The following is a 24,169-nucleotide window of genomic DNA, read 5'->3' on the forward strand; positions in this document are numbered from 1 at the left end:
TAAAAACCACAGACGTATAGGTGCCTGTTTCCATAGTAACAACCAAAGCTATCACCAAAGTACTGTCATGTTCTATCAAGCCGTGTAGTCATTTTTCGCTTATTAAATACTTAAAACACGAGATGTGAGGTGGTCGTGAGGTGTGCTAAAAATAACAGCTAAAGAGGCTTTAAATCACGCACCAAAACGTTTTTGTAGAATACAAATTCGCAAAAAGTTTCTAAAAATTCTAAAAACTTAAAAAGTTATGAGGGGTTTTATGTCGAGCGCAAAGCAGAATTCCGGCAGTATCTCATGTGTTTATAGTTGACAACACGTGAAGTCACGCACAAAATAACAGCTTCCAAATTCAGTTTTCTGACTGTGTAAGAATTATCAAACTTTAAACCGCTATAACTATTTAAATTTTTTTTCCTGTAGAAAGTGAATTAGTCCCTGAGATTCAGCATGGAAAATTACATCAATACGCCAATTTTTTAAATTTTTACTAAGCTTTGAAATTTCCACTGGCGCAGCCAAACAGAAAAAAATCCCATATGGCATTAGATTTCTCTATGTTTCTCCACTTGATTGCATGTGGTGTGCAGTTGGTCTTCAAATCCCATACGTGGTTAGCCACCTTACTGATTTTACTTTCGTCAATGTGCCGGAAAAAAGTTTTCTGGTTTGCATAGCGTCTTTTGAAATTGCTTTCGCATAGACCTATGTATTCTTTTTATTATCAGTTAGCTTGTGTTGAAGCATTGCTGTGACTTCTGCCTCATAGTCGACAGAGTTTATCATACGCGCCAGGTCAAGTGGGCTATTTCCAGGGTTTCGACAGTTGTAACTGGGAGTAGGCACTTGTTGAGTCTTAGGAGTTATTATGTTCTTCATATTGGAGCATGATATTTCAATTGGGCGTCTGTTAAAAATCTTCTTATGTATATGGTTTACTGGGAAACGTTTATCTAAAGGAGACAGGAATTTCTTGCCTACATTAGTTTTAACATTCGTGGAGAAAGAGGAGACGAACCATATTATTTTCCTAGGTCTATTTTTAGGTCTGTTTTCAGGTCTGTTTTCAGGTCTGTTTTCAAGATTCATATTTTTACTTGAAGAATTGTAATATATCTTATCTTAGATAAGATATATTACATCCTTAAGCGCTCTGTGGAAATTGAACCCGGCTAATTGCATACGGCAACCCATACAAGCTGTATGTGTTATCATTCATTTTTGTAACAGGTGCAATTTGTAAATTCGAAGCATATCACCATTTACTTTCGGTGTATTAATCACTAAGTATATTAGGAAAAACATAAAGAATGAACAAGCATTATGATGATTTGCCTAAATGAATTGTTCATAATACATACTTCATTCTGTATCTTTTCCTGTGTATGTGCGTGTGTGTGTGTGTGTGTTAGGCAAGAAATAAAGTCCTGTTGCATTTTTAACATGATCACAATGAATGTACTGTTTCAATACTTACATTACAATAAGCATTGATCTTTACGTTCTAATGTTTGTTTTTCCCCCTTTCTTTGCAGATTCCTTTATTTCATAGTGGTCAACTTCGTATCGATTTTATCCTTTTAAAATGAGTATATATTAGTCCCCATATCAGACACGGTATGAATTCAAAAGGGGTTCTTAAGCAATGGGAACAGCAAGAAATATTCGTTCTGACTATGGAAACGACGCGTTTGGTATCCAGACATGACAGCAATGGATCGACCAGTTTCACTCGGAAAATTTTTCTCTCGCAGATTCCTTCGTTCTAAACGACCAAATTCTGTCAATACTGAGTTTCTAATAAACGTTGTTGAGGAAAATTTAAAATCTCTTACCCTTATATAGCAGTATGCATACATACATACATACATACATACATACATACATACATACATACATACATACATGCATGCATATATGTACATACGTGTGTGTATGAGTGTGTGTGCGTGTGTGTGTGCATATGCGGGTATGTGTGTGCATAAATTAATCGGGTAAGAGACTTTAAGTGAAGTGAGTGAATAAATGTTTATTTCATCAGTTTACGGCAGTTTCATACTCGATGTTAGTTTCATAACAGACGTTACATCACCATTCATGCGTATATATAATATACATATAAACATAAATGTACACCCATATGTACAGAGAGAGAGACACACACAGACACACATGCACACACACACATTATAAATACATATATATATATATATATATATATATATAGAGAGAGAGAGAGAGAGAGAGAGAGAGAGAGAGAAATACAAAATGGGACAAGAACGCAAAACATCCAGAAGACGATGCAAAAAATACGGATGGGTCATTCGAAGCCTTTAATCTTCAGTCAAGAAACGGTATCCTCGCAATTTCGGCTGATATATATATATATATATATATATATATATATATATATATATATATATATATATATATGAATGAGTGGACAAACGAAAGAAGGAAGAGGTACTCATCACATTTAGTTACATATATAATTACTTAAAACCGTTTGATCTTGCTACATGCAACTTATATTTTCGTAGGTTCGTCACGGGAAGCTGTCTCGTGCGAACCCCTTTGCTCGACGAGTCCGCGAAACTCTAGTTTGCATGGGACTGAATCAAAATGTTTTATGTAATGATACACACGCCTACACTTACGCAAATATATGTGTCTGTACATATACATACATGCATAAATATATATAATATATATATATATATATATATATATACATATTACGGAGATGTACTTGCATAGCAAGTGATTTTATCTGAGATCGTGTGCTGAAACGAAAACAATTGTAGCGTGGAAGGTGTTTGTAAGCCATTTAAGAAACACACAAAAGCCGTTCGATTCACTTCAACATTTAAGTTTAATTTGTCAAAATATTTTCGTCGCTTTGAGACCGCGACCTATTCACTGACAAAAATTGGTGCTGCACGAATTTTAGTCAGTGAACAGGTCGCGGTCTTACAAACACCTTCCACGCTGCAATTGTTATATATACATGTATTAGCGTGACGCTCGGGAGAAATGCCGCTAAGCATTTCATCCGGTGCACTAACGATTCTGCCATGGTTTCAAATTGTGGCACAAGGCAAACATTTTCGGAGGAGGGGAAGTCAATTACAACTGATATTTCTCAATCCGAAAGGGTAGGAGGTAAAATCGGACTTAGCGGAATTTGAACTCAAAACCTAAAACTGGAAATAATGGTTTCCCCACTACCACCACCATATACACACGCAAACGATTCTGCCAGCTCGCAAATATTACAAACTTTCCCACATCAGGATGAACAAATCCCATCTGTATAATTAACATAACTGGTCCGGTATCTCTGGAGCAAGGAACGCATCTTGTTTTAATGTCAATGACGCCAAAATTGTCCCACTTTTCACCAAAGTTACAAACAAATAAAAAACAGATTTCAAAAGCTTAAAAATACTTCGGAAAACTCCATTCAACCATAATTTGTTTAGCAACAACAACATAAACGACAGCAAAAATAACAACCTCTACTTAGCTCTGACCTTTGTGACCTTGTGGCTACCCAATCTATCGCTGCTATCACAGTACATTCTTTTCGCTCTCCATACTCCTCCGGCAACCGAACCTATTAAGCCATCAGCATCGTCGTTTTTGCTGTCGTTGTTGCTACCACCACCATCATTACCATCTACGGTTGTTTCTGTCACTACTACTACTATCTCTACCAGCAAGAATGAAGCTTCTCCGCCACCCCGTTCTGTTTACTACATTACCAAACATGTCTACCACATTACCCCCACCCCAAGCCACAATCTACCCGCTTCCACAATAACATTACCAAAATCAAGCATCTCAAACGTATCTGTAAGCATAGAGTTACTCTACACCAGAGGTCGATGAACTGGGGTAAATTACTCCAAGTGGAGTAAAGATGAAATTCTTGCGAGTAATGAGAACTCATTAGACATAATTCTTTTATTTGTTTCAGTCAATTGATTGCGGCCATGCTAGAGCACCGCCTTTAGTCGAACAAATAGACCCCAGGATTTATTCTTTGTAAGCCTAGTACTTATTCTATCTACCTTTTTGCCGAACCGTTAAGTTACGGGAACGTAAACACACCAACATCGGTTGTCAAGCGATGGTGGTGGGGGACCAACACAGACACAAACATATACATATATATCGCCATGATAGATCGCTAGCCACTACACATTCTCTATTTTGTCTCCTTGTTTCTTTCTCTGTTCCTTTCTGTGGAAGAGCATAGGCTTGAAACGTTAAAGACATTTTCACTTTCCGAGTGTTATACTAATACATCTGTTTGTTGTCTACACCACCTGTCTTCGTCCTTTGCCTTTTGTGAATTCTCTCTCTCTCTCTCTCTCTCTCTATATATATATATATATATATATATACGACGGGCTTCTTTCAGTTTCCGTCGACCAAATCGACTCACAAGACTTTGGTCGGCCCGAGGCTATAGTAGAAGACACTTGCCCAAGGTGCCATGCAGTGGGAATGAACCCGGAACCATGTGGTTGGTAAGCAAGCTACTTACCACACAGCCACTCCTGCGTCTATAAATAAAATTATATATATAAAAAAAAACGTGTTCCTTATTTTGACAGACAATTTTTTTCTGGCAACATTGCATCTGCCGAATGTAATGGACGTGTAAATAGATTCATAAAAATACATTCAATAAACCTTTTGAATTCAAAGAATCTATGATTTTCTTCATTTCAACTGAAGAGGGTAATGTCGGGGTAAATAAATATATTTTGGGGCAATTGGTTAAAAAATGTTCACCGATTTCTGCTCTACGCTGTACACATACGAATGACAAGGAACCCCAAAATTTGTCACTTTTCCCAACGCAACAAAGCTTGCCTTTCACATCCACTTCCCAGATACTAGAAGCACTCTCAAGAAACAGAGCACTAACCAAAATCAATATCAAGGTACAGTAATCTCTCGTCATATCGCGGTTCACCTATCACAGTTCATCTATCGCGGTTCACATATCGCGGTTTACTTATCGCGGTTCGCCTGTTGCAGCTTATTATTTAAGCTTACGTCGATTCCTCCGTGGTGTTGTTTTGCATTTATAATAAAATGAATATATACAAATTATAAAAATAAATTTTTTTTAAATATACAGTACTGCTTCTACTTCGCAGATTTTCACATATCGCGGATTGCTGTACCTTTAATAACGATGCTGACGGACGTCGGAGATAGGTAGCGCCGACAAGTTGGAATTTCTGCGTTTTGACGGGGATTTTTCAGGTTTTTTCTTCGGGGTGCCCTTGGAAATGATCTGAAGCATCTTTTTAACCAAAACAAAAAATGTTTCGAAAAATGCTTTTTTTTAAACCCACCCACCTCCAATTTCCCCTCTACAGACCGATTTTGGTTGGTTTTGTGGGAACTGCGCACGCTGATTTTAGGGAGCACTACGCACTTAAAAGCTATAGAAGCCTTTTCGGTTAAAAAAAAAGAAAAAGTTAATGTTTTCAGACGAAAAGGTGTGATTAAGGGGAGATTTGGCAGTTGTTTCTAGCATATCCCATAACCAGCTTCCTCGTTTCTTTCTCACTCTGTCAAGTATTGATATTTTTCAATATTTTCTCTCCATTAATAGTATAAACTTATTTACGCACTTGAAAAATACTTTTTTAAAAATTTATGATTTTTTTCAACCCTAATCCTTACCGGCCAGAGGATATGCTAGAAATAATAGCCAAATTTCCCTCAAATCACACACCTTTTCGTCTGAAAATAGTTACTTTTTTTATACTGCAAAGGCTTCTCCTACAGTTTTTTTAAGTCCGTAGTGCCCACAAAATTAACCAAAATCGATTCGGAGAGGGACAGTAGGGGTTTTGTTAAAGTGAAGCGGATCTTTTCTGTTTGGTTGCCAATATTCAATTTCTTTAATTCCTGCTCGAATTGATTTCATATTCGGTATAATTATATGCTAATCAATGCCTTGAAATTCATTTTCGTTAAAAATCAATTAATAAAGAGTTGATTAATTGCTTTTAAAGTTTGCAAATTTTGGGTGTAATTTTGGCCAATCGTAAGCCACAGACGCATTCATGCCTGTTTCCATAGTAACAAGCCAAGCAAGAGAACTCTTTTGTCTGCGAGGAAGCACGTGTTGACAAATATATTCTATTCCCTGAAGTGGTGCTGAGATGTGCTAAAAATAACAGCTAAATAGGCTTTGAATCACGCACCCCCAAATATTTTGTTTTTGGTTTTTGCATAATCGTATGAATTCCCGTGTGTAGAATGCAAATTCGCAAACATTTTCTGAAAATACCAAAAAATAAAGAAAATAATGAGGGTTTATATGGCGGGCATAAAGCAGAATTCCGTCAGTATTTCATTTGTTGACGGTTGATAACACGTATTGTCACGCACAAAATGACAACTTCCAAATCCTGTTTTCTGACTGGGTGGAAATTATCAGACTTTAAACATCTATAACTTTTTTTAAAAAAAGCTTTCTGGGAAATGTGAAATACTTCCTCAGATGCAGCATGGAAAACTACATTAATGTATCAAATTTTAAAATTTTCGATAAACCTTGAATTTTCAAAAATTGGCAACTAACTGAAAATATCCAAAGATGCTTCAGATCATTTCCAAAAGCACCGTGAATAATATACTGAAAAATCCCCGTCAAAACAGAAATTCTAACTTGTTGGTGCTACCTATCTCTGACGTCCGCCCTAATATGTATTTTCTCACAATAAATTTAGCCCCACGAAACCTGCTCCCACATGTAAGATGAAGCCCCACTACTGCTTCAGTGACACTATTCTTTGCTACAGAAATGCTGGTCTATTTTCTTCATGCAAATCAGGAAACAAAAAAACAATTAGAAGAAACACCACAGCCACAGCAGCTTTTGTCGCCAACTGTCCACTATCTAAAGAAAACCCTTTTTAACTATGCTGGATCTAGCGGAGGAGATCCAGAGAAGCGTTCTTGGTATGACACATCAACCATTATTGTTGTTGCAGTAGCAACAACATGAACAACAACAAAAACAACAGCAGAAACAACAACTTCTACTTGGCTCTGACCCTCGAGACTTTATGTCAAATCAACCCACCACTGCTATCAGCCAGGTGTCTCAATGCAAGATGCGCTCTTAGTGCCGCCAATTAACAGCAACGAGAACAGTTTACGGTCATTGAAGTTACCTTAGCAACAACAATACTACTAAATATTCAAAGGATCGGTCCATCTATAAATAAAGAAAAATGGGAACATGCATATATTAAGAGCTGGATTATCGATCACCCAAATTACTCCCTTTTAACGTTCTAACCAAGACACGTCTCAAAAACTTCCACTTCGATACCTAAGTGAAAGTTTTGGAGGGGGAGAGTTTACTATCATTCATGAGACTCGCGCTGGTGAAAGAAAGTGGGGATGTTACTATTTTTTCCCTAGTTCCCTTATCGCTGATGTAAAGGGCGCATTTCCAATGCCTATTGTGACTTAGTGTCCTTAATCAACAAAGTCAATGATCTCTCATTAATTGGGCTCTATTGATCTTCTCAAGCATCTCTGTAATTCTGGCAACATTAATGATGGATGGCTTCAACTTTTCCTTTGTGGATTGGCTACGAAATACCCTGAAACCAGGAGTTTGCATCTCAACCTCGGACAGAACAGCAGTAGAAACACTTCTCAAATTCAAACTCGTGCTTAAGCAAGAAAAGCGCCTTGGATCTAATGCTGAACAAGCATGCTTGCATTATTCATAAAATCACAGCCGAATCCCGTAACTGGGCAACTATTTGGAGATACTGTTACATCCATATGCAAACCACACCCTAACACGACCCACCAGCTACAATAAATGCAATCTCTCAAGTGAAATGAAAACTTCATCAGAAAAATAAAGAGAACCAGCGAAAAAAAATAAATCGGTTTTAATATTGCCAACAGCAGCAGCCCCCTTTAGGGTCAGTAACTACACTTGAGTTGAAAAAAAACACCTGCAGAACCTCATAAGGACTCTCATTAAAGGTTATACAAATTAAAACAACACAAAATCCCTAATTCAAATAATTTCGGTGATTTGGGTGACTGTGGACAACCTCGACTGAGGTGTGTGGGGTACATCAACAATAAAGTCGATATGGCTCGCAGAATATGTTCATGGATCCTTAGGGCTTTCAGGTCCCAGAGTTCTTGATATCACCATTGTCCTCTTCTCTACGATTGTTAGGTCACACTTTTGAATATTGCTTCCCACTGCGGTCTCTGTACACAAAGCAAAACATTATGAGATTATGTCGAAATTTGATGTGAAAAAGAAGATGGGAGGGGGGTGTAATCCATACACGTCGACTTTGTTTCCTCATACGTTTTGATATCGATCGCAATTATGCTGAAAAGAAATTTTAAGACTATTCTACGCACCCCATCCCGCTTGGAATGTTTTGAATGGATATTTTTTATTAAAATGAAACCTTCCAGTCATAATTGTAATGTATACAATCTGAAAAGTACTTGTAGAAAATTTTTTTAAAGAAATATGCATTTTCCAGAGAGTTATCAGGAAACAAAACCGTAATGTGTGAAGTCTCCGAAATTCCTCACCACCACCACTCACCAACCACACACGCGAAAAGTTATTTTTTTCTTTTTTTGTTCACAACAAATTCCGACATAATGCCAACCGGCACAATCTCAATCGGATCTCCGGAGAATTTCATTAAAAGAAAACTAATTTCAGAAACAGAATCTCGAGTACACATCTATAAAAGGGCAAAAAGAAAACCCTTCGGTCACGAATGACTATAGGATTGCACCTAAAAAGTTCCCGTCCGAGCACAATTCCGAGCAAGGTTTTTTATGGAAGACCAGCAGTCGCCCATGCATACCAGCCTCTCTTCTCCACGCTACCGATGTTATCCAAGGGAAAGGCAAAGACCGATACAGCTTGGCACCGGTGACGTTGCAACTCATTTCTACAGTTGTGTGAACTGAAGCAACGAGAAATAAAGTGTCATATTCAAGAACACAATACACAGTCCGATCTCGGAAATGAACTCACTATCTCACGACTGTAAGCCCGATGATCTAACCACTGAGCCATACCCCTTCACTTATAGATAGATAGATAGATAGATAGATAGATAGATAGATAGATAGATAGATAGATAGATAGATAGATAGATAGATAGATAAACATCCCTCTGTTGTACATCCATTAATGTTATATCACCTGAAGGAAGGAATCCATGTAGATAATCAACCCGTTGCCCACGGATGCTACGGACTGCAAAGTAACCATCCTAGGAATACGGAATGAGATATTAAGAGTCATGTGAATTGTGGAAACGCGCGACGCGATGCATTTAGTGTTTATAAATTCCATCTAAGGATTATTATTATTATTATAGTTGTTGTTGTTGCTGTATATATATATACGTGTATATATGTATGTATATATATATATATATATATATATATATATAATATATATATATATATATATATTATTATATATATATATATATATATTCTAGTCAGCTCAGAGCTGCAGCCATGCTGATGCACCGCCGTTTTGTGCTACACTGTTATTACGACGAACCTCGTCTAATATGTGGCACTTGGTGAAGAATGGAGTTTGATACAGCTACTCTCATTTGCACCTCTTGCCGTGAGGTAGGTTCATCTGGGACTCTTGACAGGAAGATGTCCAGCTTTGATTTAAAAACCGCTACATCTACTTTGTGCAAGTTTCTCAGACTCTTTGGGAGAATATTAAAAAACTGTGGGCCCTTGAAACCCAGGCTGTTGCAGAAGCTGGTCCTGAAGCGTGATGGCATTGCTGGGATCTTTGGCACTATGCAGTGTCGTCCCGTTCTAGCATTGGTGTAGCTTACAATGCCAAAATTTGGCACAATTCCTTCCAGGATCTTCCAGACATATATCACTGCATACCTCTCCCGTCTTCTCTCCGGGGAGTAGAGTCTTAGCTGTTTCAACCTTTCCCAGTAGCTGAGCTGTTGCAAAGAGACGATCTTCTTTGTGAATTTTCTCTGGATTGCTTCAAGGTCCGCTGTTAATTTTACACTGGTGGGTGACCATAGCTGTGAGCGACTGAGGACGAATGTCCGCCAGAGGACCATCATGGTTTCCTTATCTCTGGTTCTGAATGTTCTTAGGATCCACCCAGCCAGTCGTCTGCACTTTGTCGCCATCCTGGTAATGTGCACTTGGAAAGAGGTATCATTACTCATGTCGATACCCAGGTCCCTCACAGACTTAGGCTCTGGGATTGAAATTCCCTGTGGACCGGTGTATCCTGTAAGTTTAATATTCAGTTTTGGATGCTGGTAGCGCAGGGCCTGGAATTTTTCAGCATTAAACTGCATATTATTATCCTCAGCCCATCTGTAGATTGAATCCAACTCCTGCTGCAGGTGTGCAACATCGCTGGGGTTATGTATTTTCTGCGAGACTTTCGTATCATCTGCATAGCTGGCCAGAGTGGCTATCCGGGCATTTGAGGACATATCTGAGAGGGCCACTATAAAAAGCAGTGATCCCAAGACAGTGCCCTGTGGAACATCGCTCACTATTTGTGTGTTCATAGATGTGGCTCCATTAACCACTACTGCCTGACTCCTATCTTTCAGGAAGTCATGCAACCACACTCCAAGTTTTCCAGCTATGCCGAGGTCACGTAGTTTGTGGCATATCATACCATGATCCACCTTGTCAAAAGCTTTTGCAAAATCAAGGTAGATTACGTCCACATTTGATTTGTTGAGTAACTGCCTCAACAACCAGTCATAATGCTGTAAGAGCTGGGTCAGGCAGCTCCTACCTGGTCGAAAACCATGCTGGGTATTACTCAGCAAGTTATTTTCCTCAAGGAATGCGATTAGTTTCTTTCTGACTATCCTTTCCATGACTTTGCTGATGTGTGAAGTCAGAGAGATAGGCCTATAGTTTTTAGCATCTGCTCTACTTCCCCCTTTATGTATTGGGCATATTATTCCCTCCTTCAGCTTGCTTGGCAGTTTGCCATTCGCAAGAAAGCTCTGGAAGAGAATCTTGAGGGGGTTTGCTAGGGCATGCTTACACGATTTGAGGAGGATGGCTGGGAAACCGTCTGGACCAGCAGCTGAGTTTGTGTCCACTTCATCTATGGCTAGTAGGACATCTTTTTCGCTAATGTCAATACATTCTATTGTAACCGCCTCGCTGGTTATAGGTGAGGCGGCAAAGAAGTCCACTGGTTCGTTCACTTGTCTGTGTTCCAACGGGGTGGTAAAGACACTTTTGAACTGGTCGTTCAGCATCTCACTGATCATAGTTGGACTGTCTGTGAGGGAGCCATCCTTTTGGAAGAGGGGGTCCTATCTTGTAGTGCACTGAGACTGTTTCTTTCGCGTAATGAAAGAAGGCCTTTGGGTTTGATTTAATGTTTTTTATAACCCAGGCTTCTTTGTCTGCTTTCTCCTTCACATAGGATTGTTGCAGCCTTTTTTCGATCTCCATCAGTGTTGTTTTTAGGCGGGACGTTTCGCTACTTTTGGGATGTTGGTTGAGACGATTTGCAACCTTTGTCCGTCGTCTCATGAGGATCTTCCTGTCTCTTGGAATCTTGCTCCTATTTGTTTTGGCCTTGTGCTCTGGGACATATTTCTGGCATACGGCTTGCACAGAAGACATGAAACATTCTAGTTTCATGTCCATGTCTGGTGTGGAGAGACATTCCGGCCAGTCCTCTCTGAGGATCTCTTTTTGGATCGATTTCCAATCTGCTTTGTGGAAGTTCAGATTGGAGAGATTTCGGGTGCTTCCTTTAGGCTGTATGTCTCTGGTTACTTTCGGCCCAAACATAGACAGCTCTATTATGTTGTGATCTGAAACTGATGTCGGTGTCACTTTCACATCATGAATGATGTCCATATTGTTCGTGAAGCAGAGATCCAGAATGTTATTCGCCCTAGTTGGCTTGAGTACAACTTGCTCCATGAATAAGGCATTGGTGAGGTTGAGCAGGGACTCCACCTGTATTTGCTTGCAATGATTCATTCCTGAGAGTATGTGACCTTCGGGTCATTTGACGTTGGGGAAGTTGAAATCACCCATAAGAAATATGGTCACGTGGTGTTCCAGATTCATGAGGATTTCTTTAATTCTTGTGAGGCAATCTTCAAACTTGCCTATGTGATTTGGGGCATCCGGTGGGCAATATGTATTGCATATGACTATATTATGTTGTCTTATGTATACAATTAAGGTGTCACATACCGAATTTGAGTATGTCATCAAGACCTGCGGTGTGAGGTCATCTCGGATGTATACAGCAACTCCACCATGGCTCCTTTCCCTTCTGTCTGTTCGCAGTATGGTATAGTTTGGTATGTGTACTTCTGCGTCCTCTATATCAGGATGGAGGCGAGTTTCCACAGGTGCTATGCATAGGGCTTGATTGCATGCAGTAAGATCTCTCAGGAAAGAAATTTTGTTTCTATTTTGATGCAACAGGCCTCCAATATTTAGTAAAAGTATTGGGGTGACGGCTGTGCAGGCGTTAGGGGAGGCCATCCCGTGTCTGTTGACTGTGGTGGTCTTGCATAGTGGTGGGCAGGGTTCCTTATATATATGATTGATTGATTTTTAATTTATGATTGATCAAACGATTAAAGAGGCAACAGATTGGTTAATTGGTTAATGAATTAATTAGCTGATAATGATAATAATAATGATAATAATAATAATAATAATAATATAATAATAATAATGATGATGATAATTATAATAATAATAATGATGATGATAATTATAATAATAATAATGATGATGATAATTATAATAATAATAATAATAATAATAATGATGATGATGATGATGATGATAATAATAATAATAATGAAGCGAAATATAACTACTGCATATGATTTTATTGGTAAAATGACCCTTGCAAGATACAAAAGTATCCGCTTCAACACACGATTGCACATCAAGAATCTTAGAAAACAAATACAAAAATACAATATATATACCTCGTTTATGCTATAAAAATTCATTTTATGGAAGAATTCAGCGTACACATGGGACGATATCAGCAAACATATCATAAATCCAACAACGCTAAAGAAGTACATAATTCCGTAGACATAAGCTTCGGCTGGCATTCCAAGAACCATGATAGACGATTGGAAAGAAACCATCAAAGACAGAGCGAGAGGAAGTGCTGAGAGTTGACGGTTTCCAGTCATAAAGTCATTTGCAGTTTTATCATTCTTTTGGCGACATCCAAAGAACAAACCGATAGCGATGGAGACGAAAACAATGAAAATGAATACGAGATAGTCGGAGATACTGAACGTAGGTACCATCTGAAAAAGAGAAAAAAAAAATTGTTACAACCATCAATTATTTCAGTCACTTTTTTTTATAAGGCAATTGATGAACCCGGGGTTTCTGATGGCATATGTGGTAAGGAAGTGTCTCTAAGCCGGTGTGGGACAAATATTTCAAGGGAATTGAATTTGAATTTCTAATGCTTTGTTACTATTTTATACATTCTATCCATAAATTGGTTACATATATTTGTATGTGTGTGTGTGTGCATATATATATATATATATATATATATATATATATATATTATATATATATATATATTATATATATATATATATACTACTAATATAGGATGAAGTTTTTTTACAGAAAAAAATTCCATCAAAAAATGTGGCACCATATTAAAATACCTTTAAGGTTAAAATTATAAACAACTTATAAATATTTCTATGCCAATATGCTGATAACAGATTTTTAAATCGTCAATTTCCACATATTATTTACTCGCTACAGAAAAAACACGAAGAGCTGAAATCGAGGAAAGCCCGCCGATAGAATTTTTTTTTAAAGTTCGTTATTCCTATATTGAATCAATTTCGGATTTAATCTCATAACAGATTTTTTCCTCTTCAGTAGAAAATACGAAAGGATATAAACAAGATACTTGCATGCGCCCTTGGAAAAAAGCCGAAGCAAAAATCATGAGTACATATAAGTACCCCAGATATATCTAAAATATATATATATTATATATATATATATATTATATATATATATATATATATATATAATATATGCATATTATATTGGTTACATATATATATTAACATCCCTTCTCTAGCCATCTCTTGCTCATAAGGGCCGGTTTCCCGGTTTCCTTGGCGTATAGGTTCCCCACCTGGACGGGACGCCGGTTCATCGCAGGTGAGCTGCAAGATGCAGAAGGGAAGAGTGAGAGAGAGTTGTGGCGAAAGAGTCAGCAGATGTTCGCCATTACGTTCTGCCGGAGCCGCCGCGTGGAGCTTAGGTGTTTCGCTCACAAATACAAACATCGCCCAGTCTGAGATTCGAACCCGCGATCCCTCGACCACGAGTCCGCTGCTCCAACCACTAGGCCATGTGCCTCCACTACATATGCATATATATATATACATACATATACATATATATATATATATATTATATATATATATATATATATAGTTTATATTCTTTTAAAAGACGAAAATGGAGATTGGCAAGTTTACAAATGTTTATTATTAACGACAAATTGGTCATCTTCACTTACAGCCGTTTCTATTAATACCCAATAAACACCAAATTTACATTTATGCGACATGAGCATAATACCATCAGAGAAAAGAAGAAAGCAAAAAAAGATATACGTTTGGATGCTATATGTGTATTTGAGAATTCATTTTAGCGAAAATGAATTCACAAACACACATATAGCGTCCATACGTACATCTTTTCCCCTCTGATGATAGAATGCTCATGTCGCATAAATGTAAATTTAATATTTATTGAGTATTAATTGAAACGGCTGTAAATGAAGATGACCAATTTGCTGTTAATAATAAACAATTATTAACTTTACAATGCCCATTTTCTTCTTTTAAATGAATATAAACTATGTTTTTATATATACCTATTATTTTAAAGAAATTCATTCCCCAAAATATTTAGTATTGAAGTATTGAACCAGTATTTCCTTAGATGAAACCATCCCTTCATGAGGTTAACGTAGCCTCTAATTATATATATATATACATATACGTCCTGTTATTTGCATTTGTATTTGTGTAACATTTCTCTGTTTTTTTCCGTACTTATTTTCTTATACATTCGCTTTCTTCCAAGGAATCTAATGCACTTGGCTTAGTTTTTCCTTGAGGCTGGCTAGGTTGGAGCAATCTCGAGTATAACGAGCCGAAATTGCAAAGATAATCTGGAACTCGACTGAGGAAAGAAAACTTCAAATGATCCGCCCTTGTTTTCTTTGTATCGTATGTCTGGATGATACAAACCTAACTGTATCACCTAACTGTCTGGATTTTGCGTTCTTGTCCCATTTTTGTATTATATATATATAGATAGATAGATAGATAGATAGATAGATAGATAGATAGATAGATAGATAGATAGATAGATAGATAGATAGATAGATAGATAGATAGATAGATAGATAGATACGTGTCTCTGTGTATATAGAAAGGGAGAGAGAGATAGTTTATTCACACATGATACAACTGGCCAATATATTTTCTGCATCCGATTTTCTCAAAAATATACATACATACATACATACATACATACATACATACATACATACATACATACATACAATGATATTCAAAAAGTAAACAAAACCGTGGATTTTGAAGACAGAGAAAAAGATAACTGGTTTGCGGAAGACCATCAGTCATGTAATGATGCTTATTGTGTGCAAACAAGCAAATCACTATACGTCCCATCAACAGAACGTAAAGAAGGAGATAGAAATGATGTTTGGAGACAGCAAAAAGGGGACACTCACTTGCAAACTGATTACGTTCAAACAGGATCTAAAAGCTGTCAGTGAAAAACTCCGACATCAGAAGAGAATAATCGAGAGAAGAACAATAAATAAAAGATTTAGCTGCAACCAGACAGCAGTATAGAGAGACATGAGAGGAGAAGCAGTAAACATCACGGAAGTTCCTTCACAAGAAGATATAGACTCTGTCTGGAAGAAAATCTAGAGTGTAGAGAAGGAATTTAATCAAGATGTTCTGTGGCTGTAAGGAATCCGAAAAAGTTATTGCTCCTGCATTACATCCAAGACATACAACATTGATGGCGAAACTCTTGCAACTGTGATCCAGAAGCTCCAGGATCGAAAAGCACCTGAAAGAGACTTGATTGTTGGATATTGGTACAAGAAGCTAACATTCTACTGACCATATCTTATCAATCTGTACCGGCAAGCTCTCCTTGAATTCCTTTTTGCCGGTAGAGTTTATAAAAAATATGAGAGAAAGAAAATAGAATTCACGAGACTCTTTATTCACTGCGATCGTTGCCATCCATCTTGCACCGGTACCTTGCAGGTGAGACACTGTTCAAACAGTTGTGGTGCATTTTAGGTGCAAATGACCTGAACTCGTGGTGCATGGTAGGTGCAGTAGGACTGAACTCGGAAGCGTGTGTTTGGGAAACAGACTTTTTAACACAGCTGTGTGTGCTTGCGTGTGTGTGCGCACGCGTGTGTGATTGAATGTATTTCAATGAGAAAAGACCGATCTGTTGATGCGACAATGAAGAATCTTCATGAGAATGGAATGTTTGTTGCTGGCTTAAACCACGGCTATGGGATTATATTATACTGGAAGGTTAGGGGCGGGACCCCACATTCATTTATAGTTTCTGTATGTGTATATGTATACATGTGTGCCTCTGTGTGTGTTCTGTCTCTAATCCTTTCTGTGTTTTGGGTTGTTTGGGTTTTTTTTTTCTGGTTTTTTTCCACCATTTCTTCTCTAAATTCTTGTCTTCTGTTTTTCTTTCGTTCAGATCCACTACATTGAACCCTTCTCCATGAATAAATTCATGCCAGAATCTGGAAGGAATTAACTTTGGTGGGGGGGGCGGAGGAGACAGCGGCGGTGGGAAGTGGCGAGGGAGGTGACGGCAACTGCGGTGACGGCGGTGACAGTGGCTGCGGAGGTGGGGGAGAGGATGGTGGTGGTGGTGGTGGTGGTAGTGGTTACTAAATGAAACTAGTGTCAGAGGACTGAGACACAGGGGTTTCATATGCTGCGAAAGGGGAGACGATAGATTACATGTGTGCGCGCGTGCATGTGTGAGTGTGTTTGTGTGTGTGTGTGTGTGCTTATGTTTGCATGTGTGTGTATGTTTATGTGTGTGTGTTTTAGTAAAGATCTTTGACATGTTTTCTGCCATCACCAACTAGTCAAACATTGTACAGTTTTTTCGTATCTGCTTTCTTTTACTTCATTTTAAGACGGCGGGGAATAAGGGGATACTTTTTGGTTATCTCACCCCCACTAAAAAATTGAGTTTATGTGGCGACAAGGGATTGGATTAAAAGGGTTAAATCCTTTTAATTCAATACTTCAACACATTTTTGACTTTTGGCCTCTTCAAAATGTTATAAAAATGTTATTAATGGGTTGGTGCATCATTATTGCGGCTTTTTTCTTTTCAACAAAATTTATTCAACAGAAACAATAACAATATTTAACAAAATCATCTTTAAATGACGGTCTGACCGTCTACCAAGCAAATAGGGAAGCAGTCATTGAAGTAGGTGGTGAATATGCTCCGAAATAATCGTTTAAAGATGTTTTGTTACGTGCTGTTATTGCTTTTGTTGAATAAAATTTATTGAAAAAAAGCCGCAATAATTATTGTACCAATTCAATAGACTCAATAAGATGTTTACATATATACGACGGGCTTCTTTCAGTTTCCGTCTACCAAATCAATTCACAAGGCTTTGGTCGGCCCGGGGCTATAATAGAAGACACTTGCCCAAGGTGCCACGCAGTGAGACTGAACCCGAACAATCTTTTTTACTGATAGTTATCATAAAACGGGGCGAGGGGGAGATAACCCAATTTTTTTAAAGGGAATGAGATAACCAAAAAGTACCATTAAGGTGTGAGAGAGATTCTACTACTAATTCTAACAGTTTTAGCGTCAGTAGTAGGGAGCCTCCCTTATCAATTGAACCTACAACCCCCTTAGAACAGTTTTTCTCAGCCATTTTTCACTTATGGACCCTTCTGATTCCTATTTTAATCACATCGACCCCAAAACCACCACCACCACCACTAACCACCACCAACACCACCACTATAACCATTCAATGTTTACAAAAATTGTTTTATATTTGTATAATGAAATATTACAAGGAAATCTCTTTCATCTCTTTTACCTGTTTCAGCCATTTGGCTGCGGCCATGTTCGAGCACCGCCTCTAGTCGAACAAATCGACCCCCAGGACAAATTTGCCATCAAGATGTAGGACAAGATACTGTGATAGCCTGGGCTTCCGAGGCCCACAGCTCTTCAATATCCTCCCGAAGAACCAAAGAGACCTGCATGGGGTGGATGCAGATGTCCTTAAAATAAAACTGGATCTCTTCTTGTCAGGTGTCCCAGATGAACCAACTTCAAGGCAGGAGGTGCAGATGAGGGCAGCTGCATCGAACTCTCTCATGCACCAAATGGCAATTGCTTAAAAGCATTCGTGAAGTAAAATCATGTAGCAACACCAAATGGCGGTGCCCCAGCATGGCCACAGCTTGTGAGCTGAAACTAGAAGAAGAAGAAGATACATATATATATACATATACATATATATATATACATATGCATACATATACATATACATACATATACATATACATACATGTACATATATATACATACATATATATACATACATATATATACATACATATACATATATATATATATATACATACATATACATACATATATATATATATATATATATATATATATATATATATATGCCTCCTAGGCATACAACGGTGGTGTACCCCCTACTGTCACGTTCTTGTTAGATTGACAGTATACAACCATTCTATCGCCCCACCACCGTACAGGTCTATACGAGAGATTTAGAAATTCAATATTTCTTATATATATATATAATATATATATATATATATATATATATATATATATATATATTATATATATATATATATATATATATATATATATATATGTATGTATAAGGGTGAAAAGGAACACACGAGTTGAATATATGAAAAATAAGTCAAAATAGAAAATGCTAAAATAATTTTATAGTGAACATTTCAGTACCGGTTTCGGTCATTTTGAGACCTTTTCAACTGTAACGATTAAATAATTAAATTTAGAAAAATTAGAAGAAAAGTTTTTTTAAAGGAATATTTCTATAGTAGTGTTCAGATATAAGTGGCATTCTGCGGGTGTCAAGAGCAGTACATAGGCCAAACAAAAAATAGTTTGCGTAAACGAATGGCCCTGCACAGATCCCAGATAAAAATTCCCCAAAACAGAAAAATAGCTTTTAGCCAACACATAGATACTTGCGCCAACAAAAAAACACCAAGCTTCAGGATTTTCCCCCTCTACCAATTTAGGGACGATACAACCTCGAGACAACGAATAAGTAAAGAAACTCTCTTTATTACAAAATACAGGCCACTTCTTAACGGGTCTACGACAAACAATTAATATACCTCAACTTTAGAATAAAAGAAATATATACACACGCAAATATTACATTCCAAAGAATCCATTACTAATCAGCCCCAATCACAGCTATACTCCATAACATGCCAACTTCAAGTCATACAACACCTCACTACTTTCACCCATTCATATTCTCCCTTCTCTGTTTTTTTCTTCTTCTTCCTCTTCTTCTTCATCATCATCATTATCATCATCATCGTCGTCATCATCATCACCACCATCATCATCATCATCATCTTCTCCTTCTTCTTCTTCATCATCATCATCAACATCGTCATCTTCTTCTTCTTCTTCTTCTACTTCTCCACCTTCTACCCCTTAACTTTGTCACTAATGTTTTTTAGTATAACACCTACGCAAATTCCATAAACAAGCCTTTCAATAGAAATATTCTCCTGAATTGAACTGCGACTGCTAGCCGCCACTGACCATTCAAAATACGACCATCAGGGCACTCCCAGATTTTCCCACCCCCTCTCTTCATCAGCCTTCTTCTTCTTGTACCCTACCAAGAACTCACAACGACCTCGAACACACAAGTGCAAACAAGGGAGTCAGAGAAAGGCAGAATGCCACTTATATCTGAACACTACTATAGAAATATTCCTTTAAAAAAACTTTTCTTCTAATTTTTCAAAATTTAATTATTTAATCGTTACAGTTGAAAAGGTCTCAAAATGACCGAAACCGGTACTGAAATGTTCACTATAAAATTATTTTAGCATTTTCTATTTTGACTTGTTTTTTCATATATATATATATATATATATATATATATATATATATATAATATATATATATAATATATATATATATATATGCTGTCTTCAATATGAATTCCTTTTATGGAGTTCTGAAACCTCCTTTACCCCATTTCTACAATTAAAAATCTTTATTGCTTCTAACCTTACAGCAGTTAGGATCAGCCATATCTTAGTCAGTCAGTGGAAGAACTTCACTACCACATATGTTCTTAAAATTTAAATCTATATCTTTGTCTGTATATCTACCTTCTCTATAATGTTGCTACTTGATTTGAAAGCTTTAATATTAATGGAAAACCTCTATAATTGGCTGATGAGTACTCAGCATCTTAAATCTGTTGTAATACTTACAACATTTAATAAAATGATGTAGTACGAAACGATCGTACCAAATTACCGGAGTCATTCTTGTTGCTTATTTTGATTATAATCAACCCACGAATTTTTATGGATAACACCATACAAAATTCTGGTGCATCTAAATTAAGTACCATATTCATCTGAATCTAAATTTTTGCTGAACTTATATATATATATATATATATATATATATATATATATATGGCAGCCAGTGTTGGTATGTTTACGTCCTCGTAACTTAGCAGTTCGACCAAAAATACCAGGCTTGAAAAAAAATAGTAAAATATTTCAAGGCGGTGCACCAGCATGGTCGCACTTTAATGATTGAAACGAGTAAAAGATTAAAAGATGTATGCATGTGTGTCTGTATGTCTGTGTGTGTGCGCGCGCGCTTGTGTGCATGCTTGGATGGTGTACGTGCGCGTTTAGTTTGTGATCCCCCATTTACAGTTAATTTCTTTATGACTAACTTTATCTATATCTTGTTCTCTCCCTGTGTCTCATATATCAATTTTATCATAATGTGTTTATTTCTTTAGTATCCCCTTATCTCCTTTAATCTACGTCCTTCCATTCCAGTATCTTTCCTATTATCGCTCAGAATGCCATTTGTCTTATACATAGAAGGTGGTACTTACATTGGAATGGTTCAACTTTTAGCTTTCTTGCACTACTAAGGCTTTTTATCCTGCCTTCAGTTTAAAGCAACGAGCTGGCAGAAACGTTAACACGCCGGGCGAAATGCTTAGTTGCATTTCGTCTACCGCTACGTTCTGAGTTCAAATTCCGCCGACTTTGCCTTTCATCCTTTCGTGGTGTCGATTAAATAAGTACCAGTTACGCACTGGGGTCGATCTAATCGACTTAATCCGTTTGTCTGTCCTTGTTTGTCCCCTCTGTGTTTAGCCCCTTGTGGGTAGTAAAGAAATAGGTATTTCATCGGCCGCTACGTTCTGAGTTCAAATTCCGCCGAGGTCAACTTTGCCTTTCATCCTTTCGGTGCCGATTAAATAAGTACCAGTTACGCACTGGGGTCGATCTAATCGACTTAATCCCTTTGTATGTCCTTGCTTATCCCCTCTGTGTGTAGCCCCTTGTGGGCAGTAAAGACATAAGAATCGTTTGCACACCGGGCAAAATGCTTAGCGGCGTTTCGTCCGTTTTTACGTTCTAAGTTCAAATTCCGCTGAGGTCGATTTTGCCTTTTGTCCCCTCCCCCAAAATTGCTGGCCTTGTGCCAAAATTTGAAACCAGTATCTTATCTTCAGTTTACCTAACTCTACACAGCCACAGACATGAGGTGTGTCGATTTTAGTTCAACAACTGAAACGTCTATATTCGCTATGTGAATAAAGTCTTATTCTTTATTCGAAATTTCTCATCTTTCTGTTTAGAACTGCAGTTCTAATCCACTTTTTCCTATTTAACTCCACTGGACCTTCATAGCTATTCGATGTATACGAAAAAAAGATCCCACTGCATTTTTATAATTAAATATTATTAGAAACTGCACCGGGTGGGGTACCAAAATCTTTTAAGTGCTTAGGGCCTCTTAGGTCTTAATCCTGCCCTGAAAAAGATGACACATATAACGTAAAGGGAGGTATTGAGTTCTTTTCTTGTTTATCCATTATTAGAACACTAATGTATCGTGACACTAAATTCGCTTATTATATATAATCGTAAATACTATACTGAGCATGTGTTTGTGATTGATACACTGTTTGTGATAACATATAAATATGCGTTAGTGCTGTAATCAAGAATAAAAAACCCAGCGCCCCCAACTACGTCATAGGATCTATAGCTTTTGACCGACAGGTTTAAAAAATATATTTTTGTAACGAAACACTTTCAAACTTCGGACACTGGTAGAATGTGTAATATAAAACATCTTTTACTCTTGGCGTTTTTGAGAAAAGCTTATATTTAGGAAGTTATTTCACATTTAAGTTGTAGTATTTCGATAATTTCAACCAATCAATGACGTGTATTCAGCTGAATAAAATTACTGCTGTTGTTTGTCAACAACATCTATCGGCGGTGTATATTTCGTTTGTCACCGTTATTTATGACAACCCTAACCCTAACCCTAAAACCTTAAAGCTAAAACCAGTACAAACGTACGAACGATGTCATAAATAACAGTGACAAACGAAGAATACACCGCCGATAGATGTTGACAAACAACGGCAGTAATTTTATTCAGCTGAATACACGTCATTGATTGGTTGAAATTACCGAAATACTACAACTTAAACGTGAAATAACTTCCTAAATATAAGCTTTTCTCAAAAACGCTAAGAGTAAAAGATGTTTTATATAACACATTCTACCAGTGTCCGAAGTTTAAAAGTGTTTCGTTACAAAAAATTATTTTTTAAAATCTGTCGGTCAAAAGGTAAAGATCTACGTCATATAAGGTGTCGTCCTTTTTGCTTTTCAGACTTTAGACGTTATGGTGCAGTTTGATGAAAATTTGGCTGCTGTTTCTAGCAGATCGACAGACCACGTAAATATTTAGTCTTCGTTGACTTAGCTGATTTCCTATGAGAACGGTCAATTCCGGCCTATGACAGGTTGGTAATGGACATTCTTGATTGGCTAAAATTTCACAACCTTAAATACTTGTAACTTTATTTAATTTCTATGGGAAAATAATGCGATTTTCGTTATCAGTAAAACTACGTCTGAACTTTTTTGAAAATAATCAGGTGAAAATTTGAAAAACTTCAAGTGGCTGAATAAAATTTAACAGGATCCAATTTCAGTATAAGTCTACATCAAATTACCCTCTCCTCACTTCTTTACATATAACCATATAATTTAATGAACGACACACACACACGTAGTACCTCAAGACAAAGAAAATTATCAACAGATGTGAAGCCATGCGGAAAAAGAGTGGGTTTCCTCATGGTAGTTAAGTGAGTCCCAAATGTAATTAACCTTTGTATTTTCGTTCATTAAAATTTTAAATAACTGAATCGGATGATAGTTAATAACAAATATTCCTAAAGTTATGTAGGCCAGACGATAAAACAAACAATTCAAAATCATATTAACACCCCCCCCACACACACACACACACAGCTACAACCGTTACAAAACTCAGTGAAAAAACTCACAATACACATATAATTTGCGAACAGCGTTACCGAACTTAACAAGTAAAACAAATTCTCGTAAATCAGCGAATGACATATAACACACTTCATTATTAATTAGGCACAACAAAACACACAAATAATACTTATAAAAATATACTTAAACTAGAAAACTATCTCAAAAGATTTTCATTCAAGGATGTCATGGTTTGATAAAGACGTCCCGTCGATTGTTCGCCCTGGTTCGTAAATCATCGACAGTTAAGTTACTGAAAATATGTATAATGAGGACACATCGCAGTTGGAGTGTGA

At 37.2% G+C, this 24,169-nt stretch overlaps 1 protein-coding gene across 2 annotated transcripts in view; it reads right to left on the minus strand.

Moving 5' to 3' along the window:
• LOC115212243 (sodium-dependent multivitamin transporter-like) overlaps nucleotides 1-24,169 on the minus strand; it is a 106,785-nt gene that overhangs the window by 72,662 nt on the left and 9,954 nt on the right. The window contains exons 1-2 of one of the 2 annotated variants that reach the window (XM_029781083.2): nucleotides 18,293-18,350; nucleotides 13,050-13,385 (exon numbers count right to left, since the gene is read on the minus strand). In XM_029781083.2, coding sequence (XP_029636943.1) covers nucleotides 13,050-13,385; nucleotides 18,293-18,319 — 363 coding nt within the window. In that variant the 5' untranslated portion in view covers nucleotides 18,320-18,350. Of the gene's footprint in view, nucleotides 1-13,049; nucleotides 13,386-18,292; nucleotides 18,351-24,169 lie in introns of those variants that run through there. The other variant, XM_029781090.2, reaches the window with a different exon arrangement.

Source organism: Octopus sinensis, linkage group LG1 (assembly GCF_006345805.1).
Source record: "Octopus sinensis linkage group LG1, ASM634580v1, whole genome shotgun sequence".
In the NCBI taxonomy this organism is placed as follows: Eukaryota; Metazoa; Mollusca; class Cephalopoda; order Octopoda; family Octopodidae; genus Octopus; species Octopus sinensis.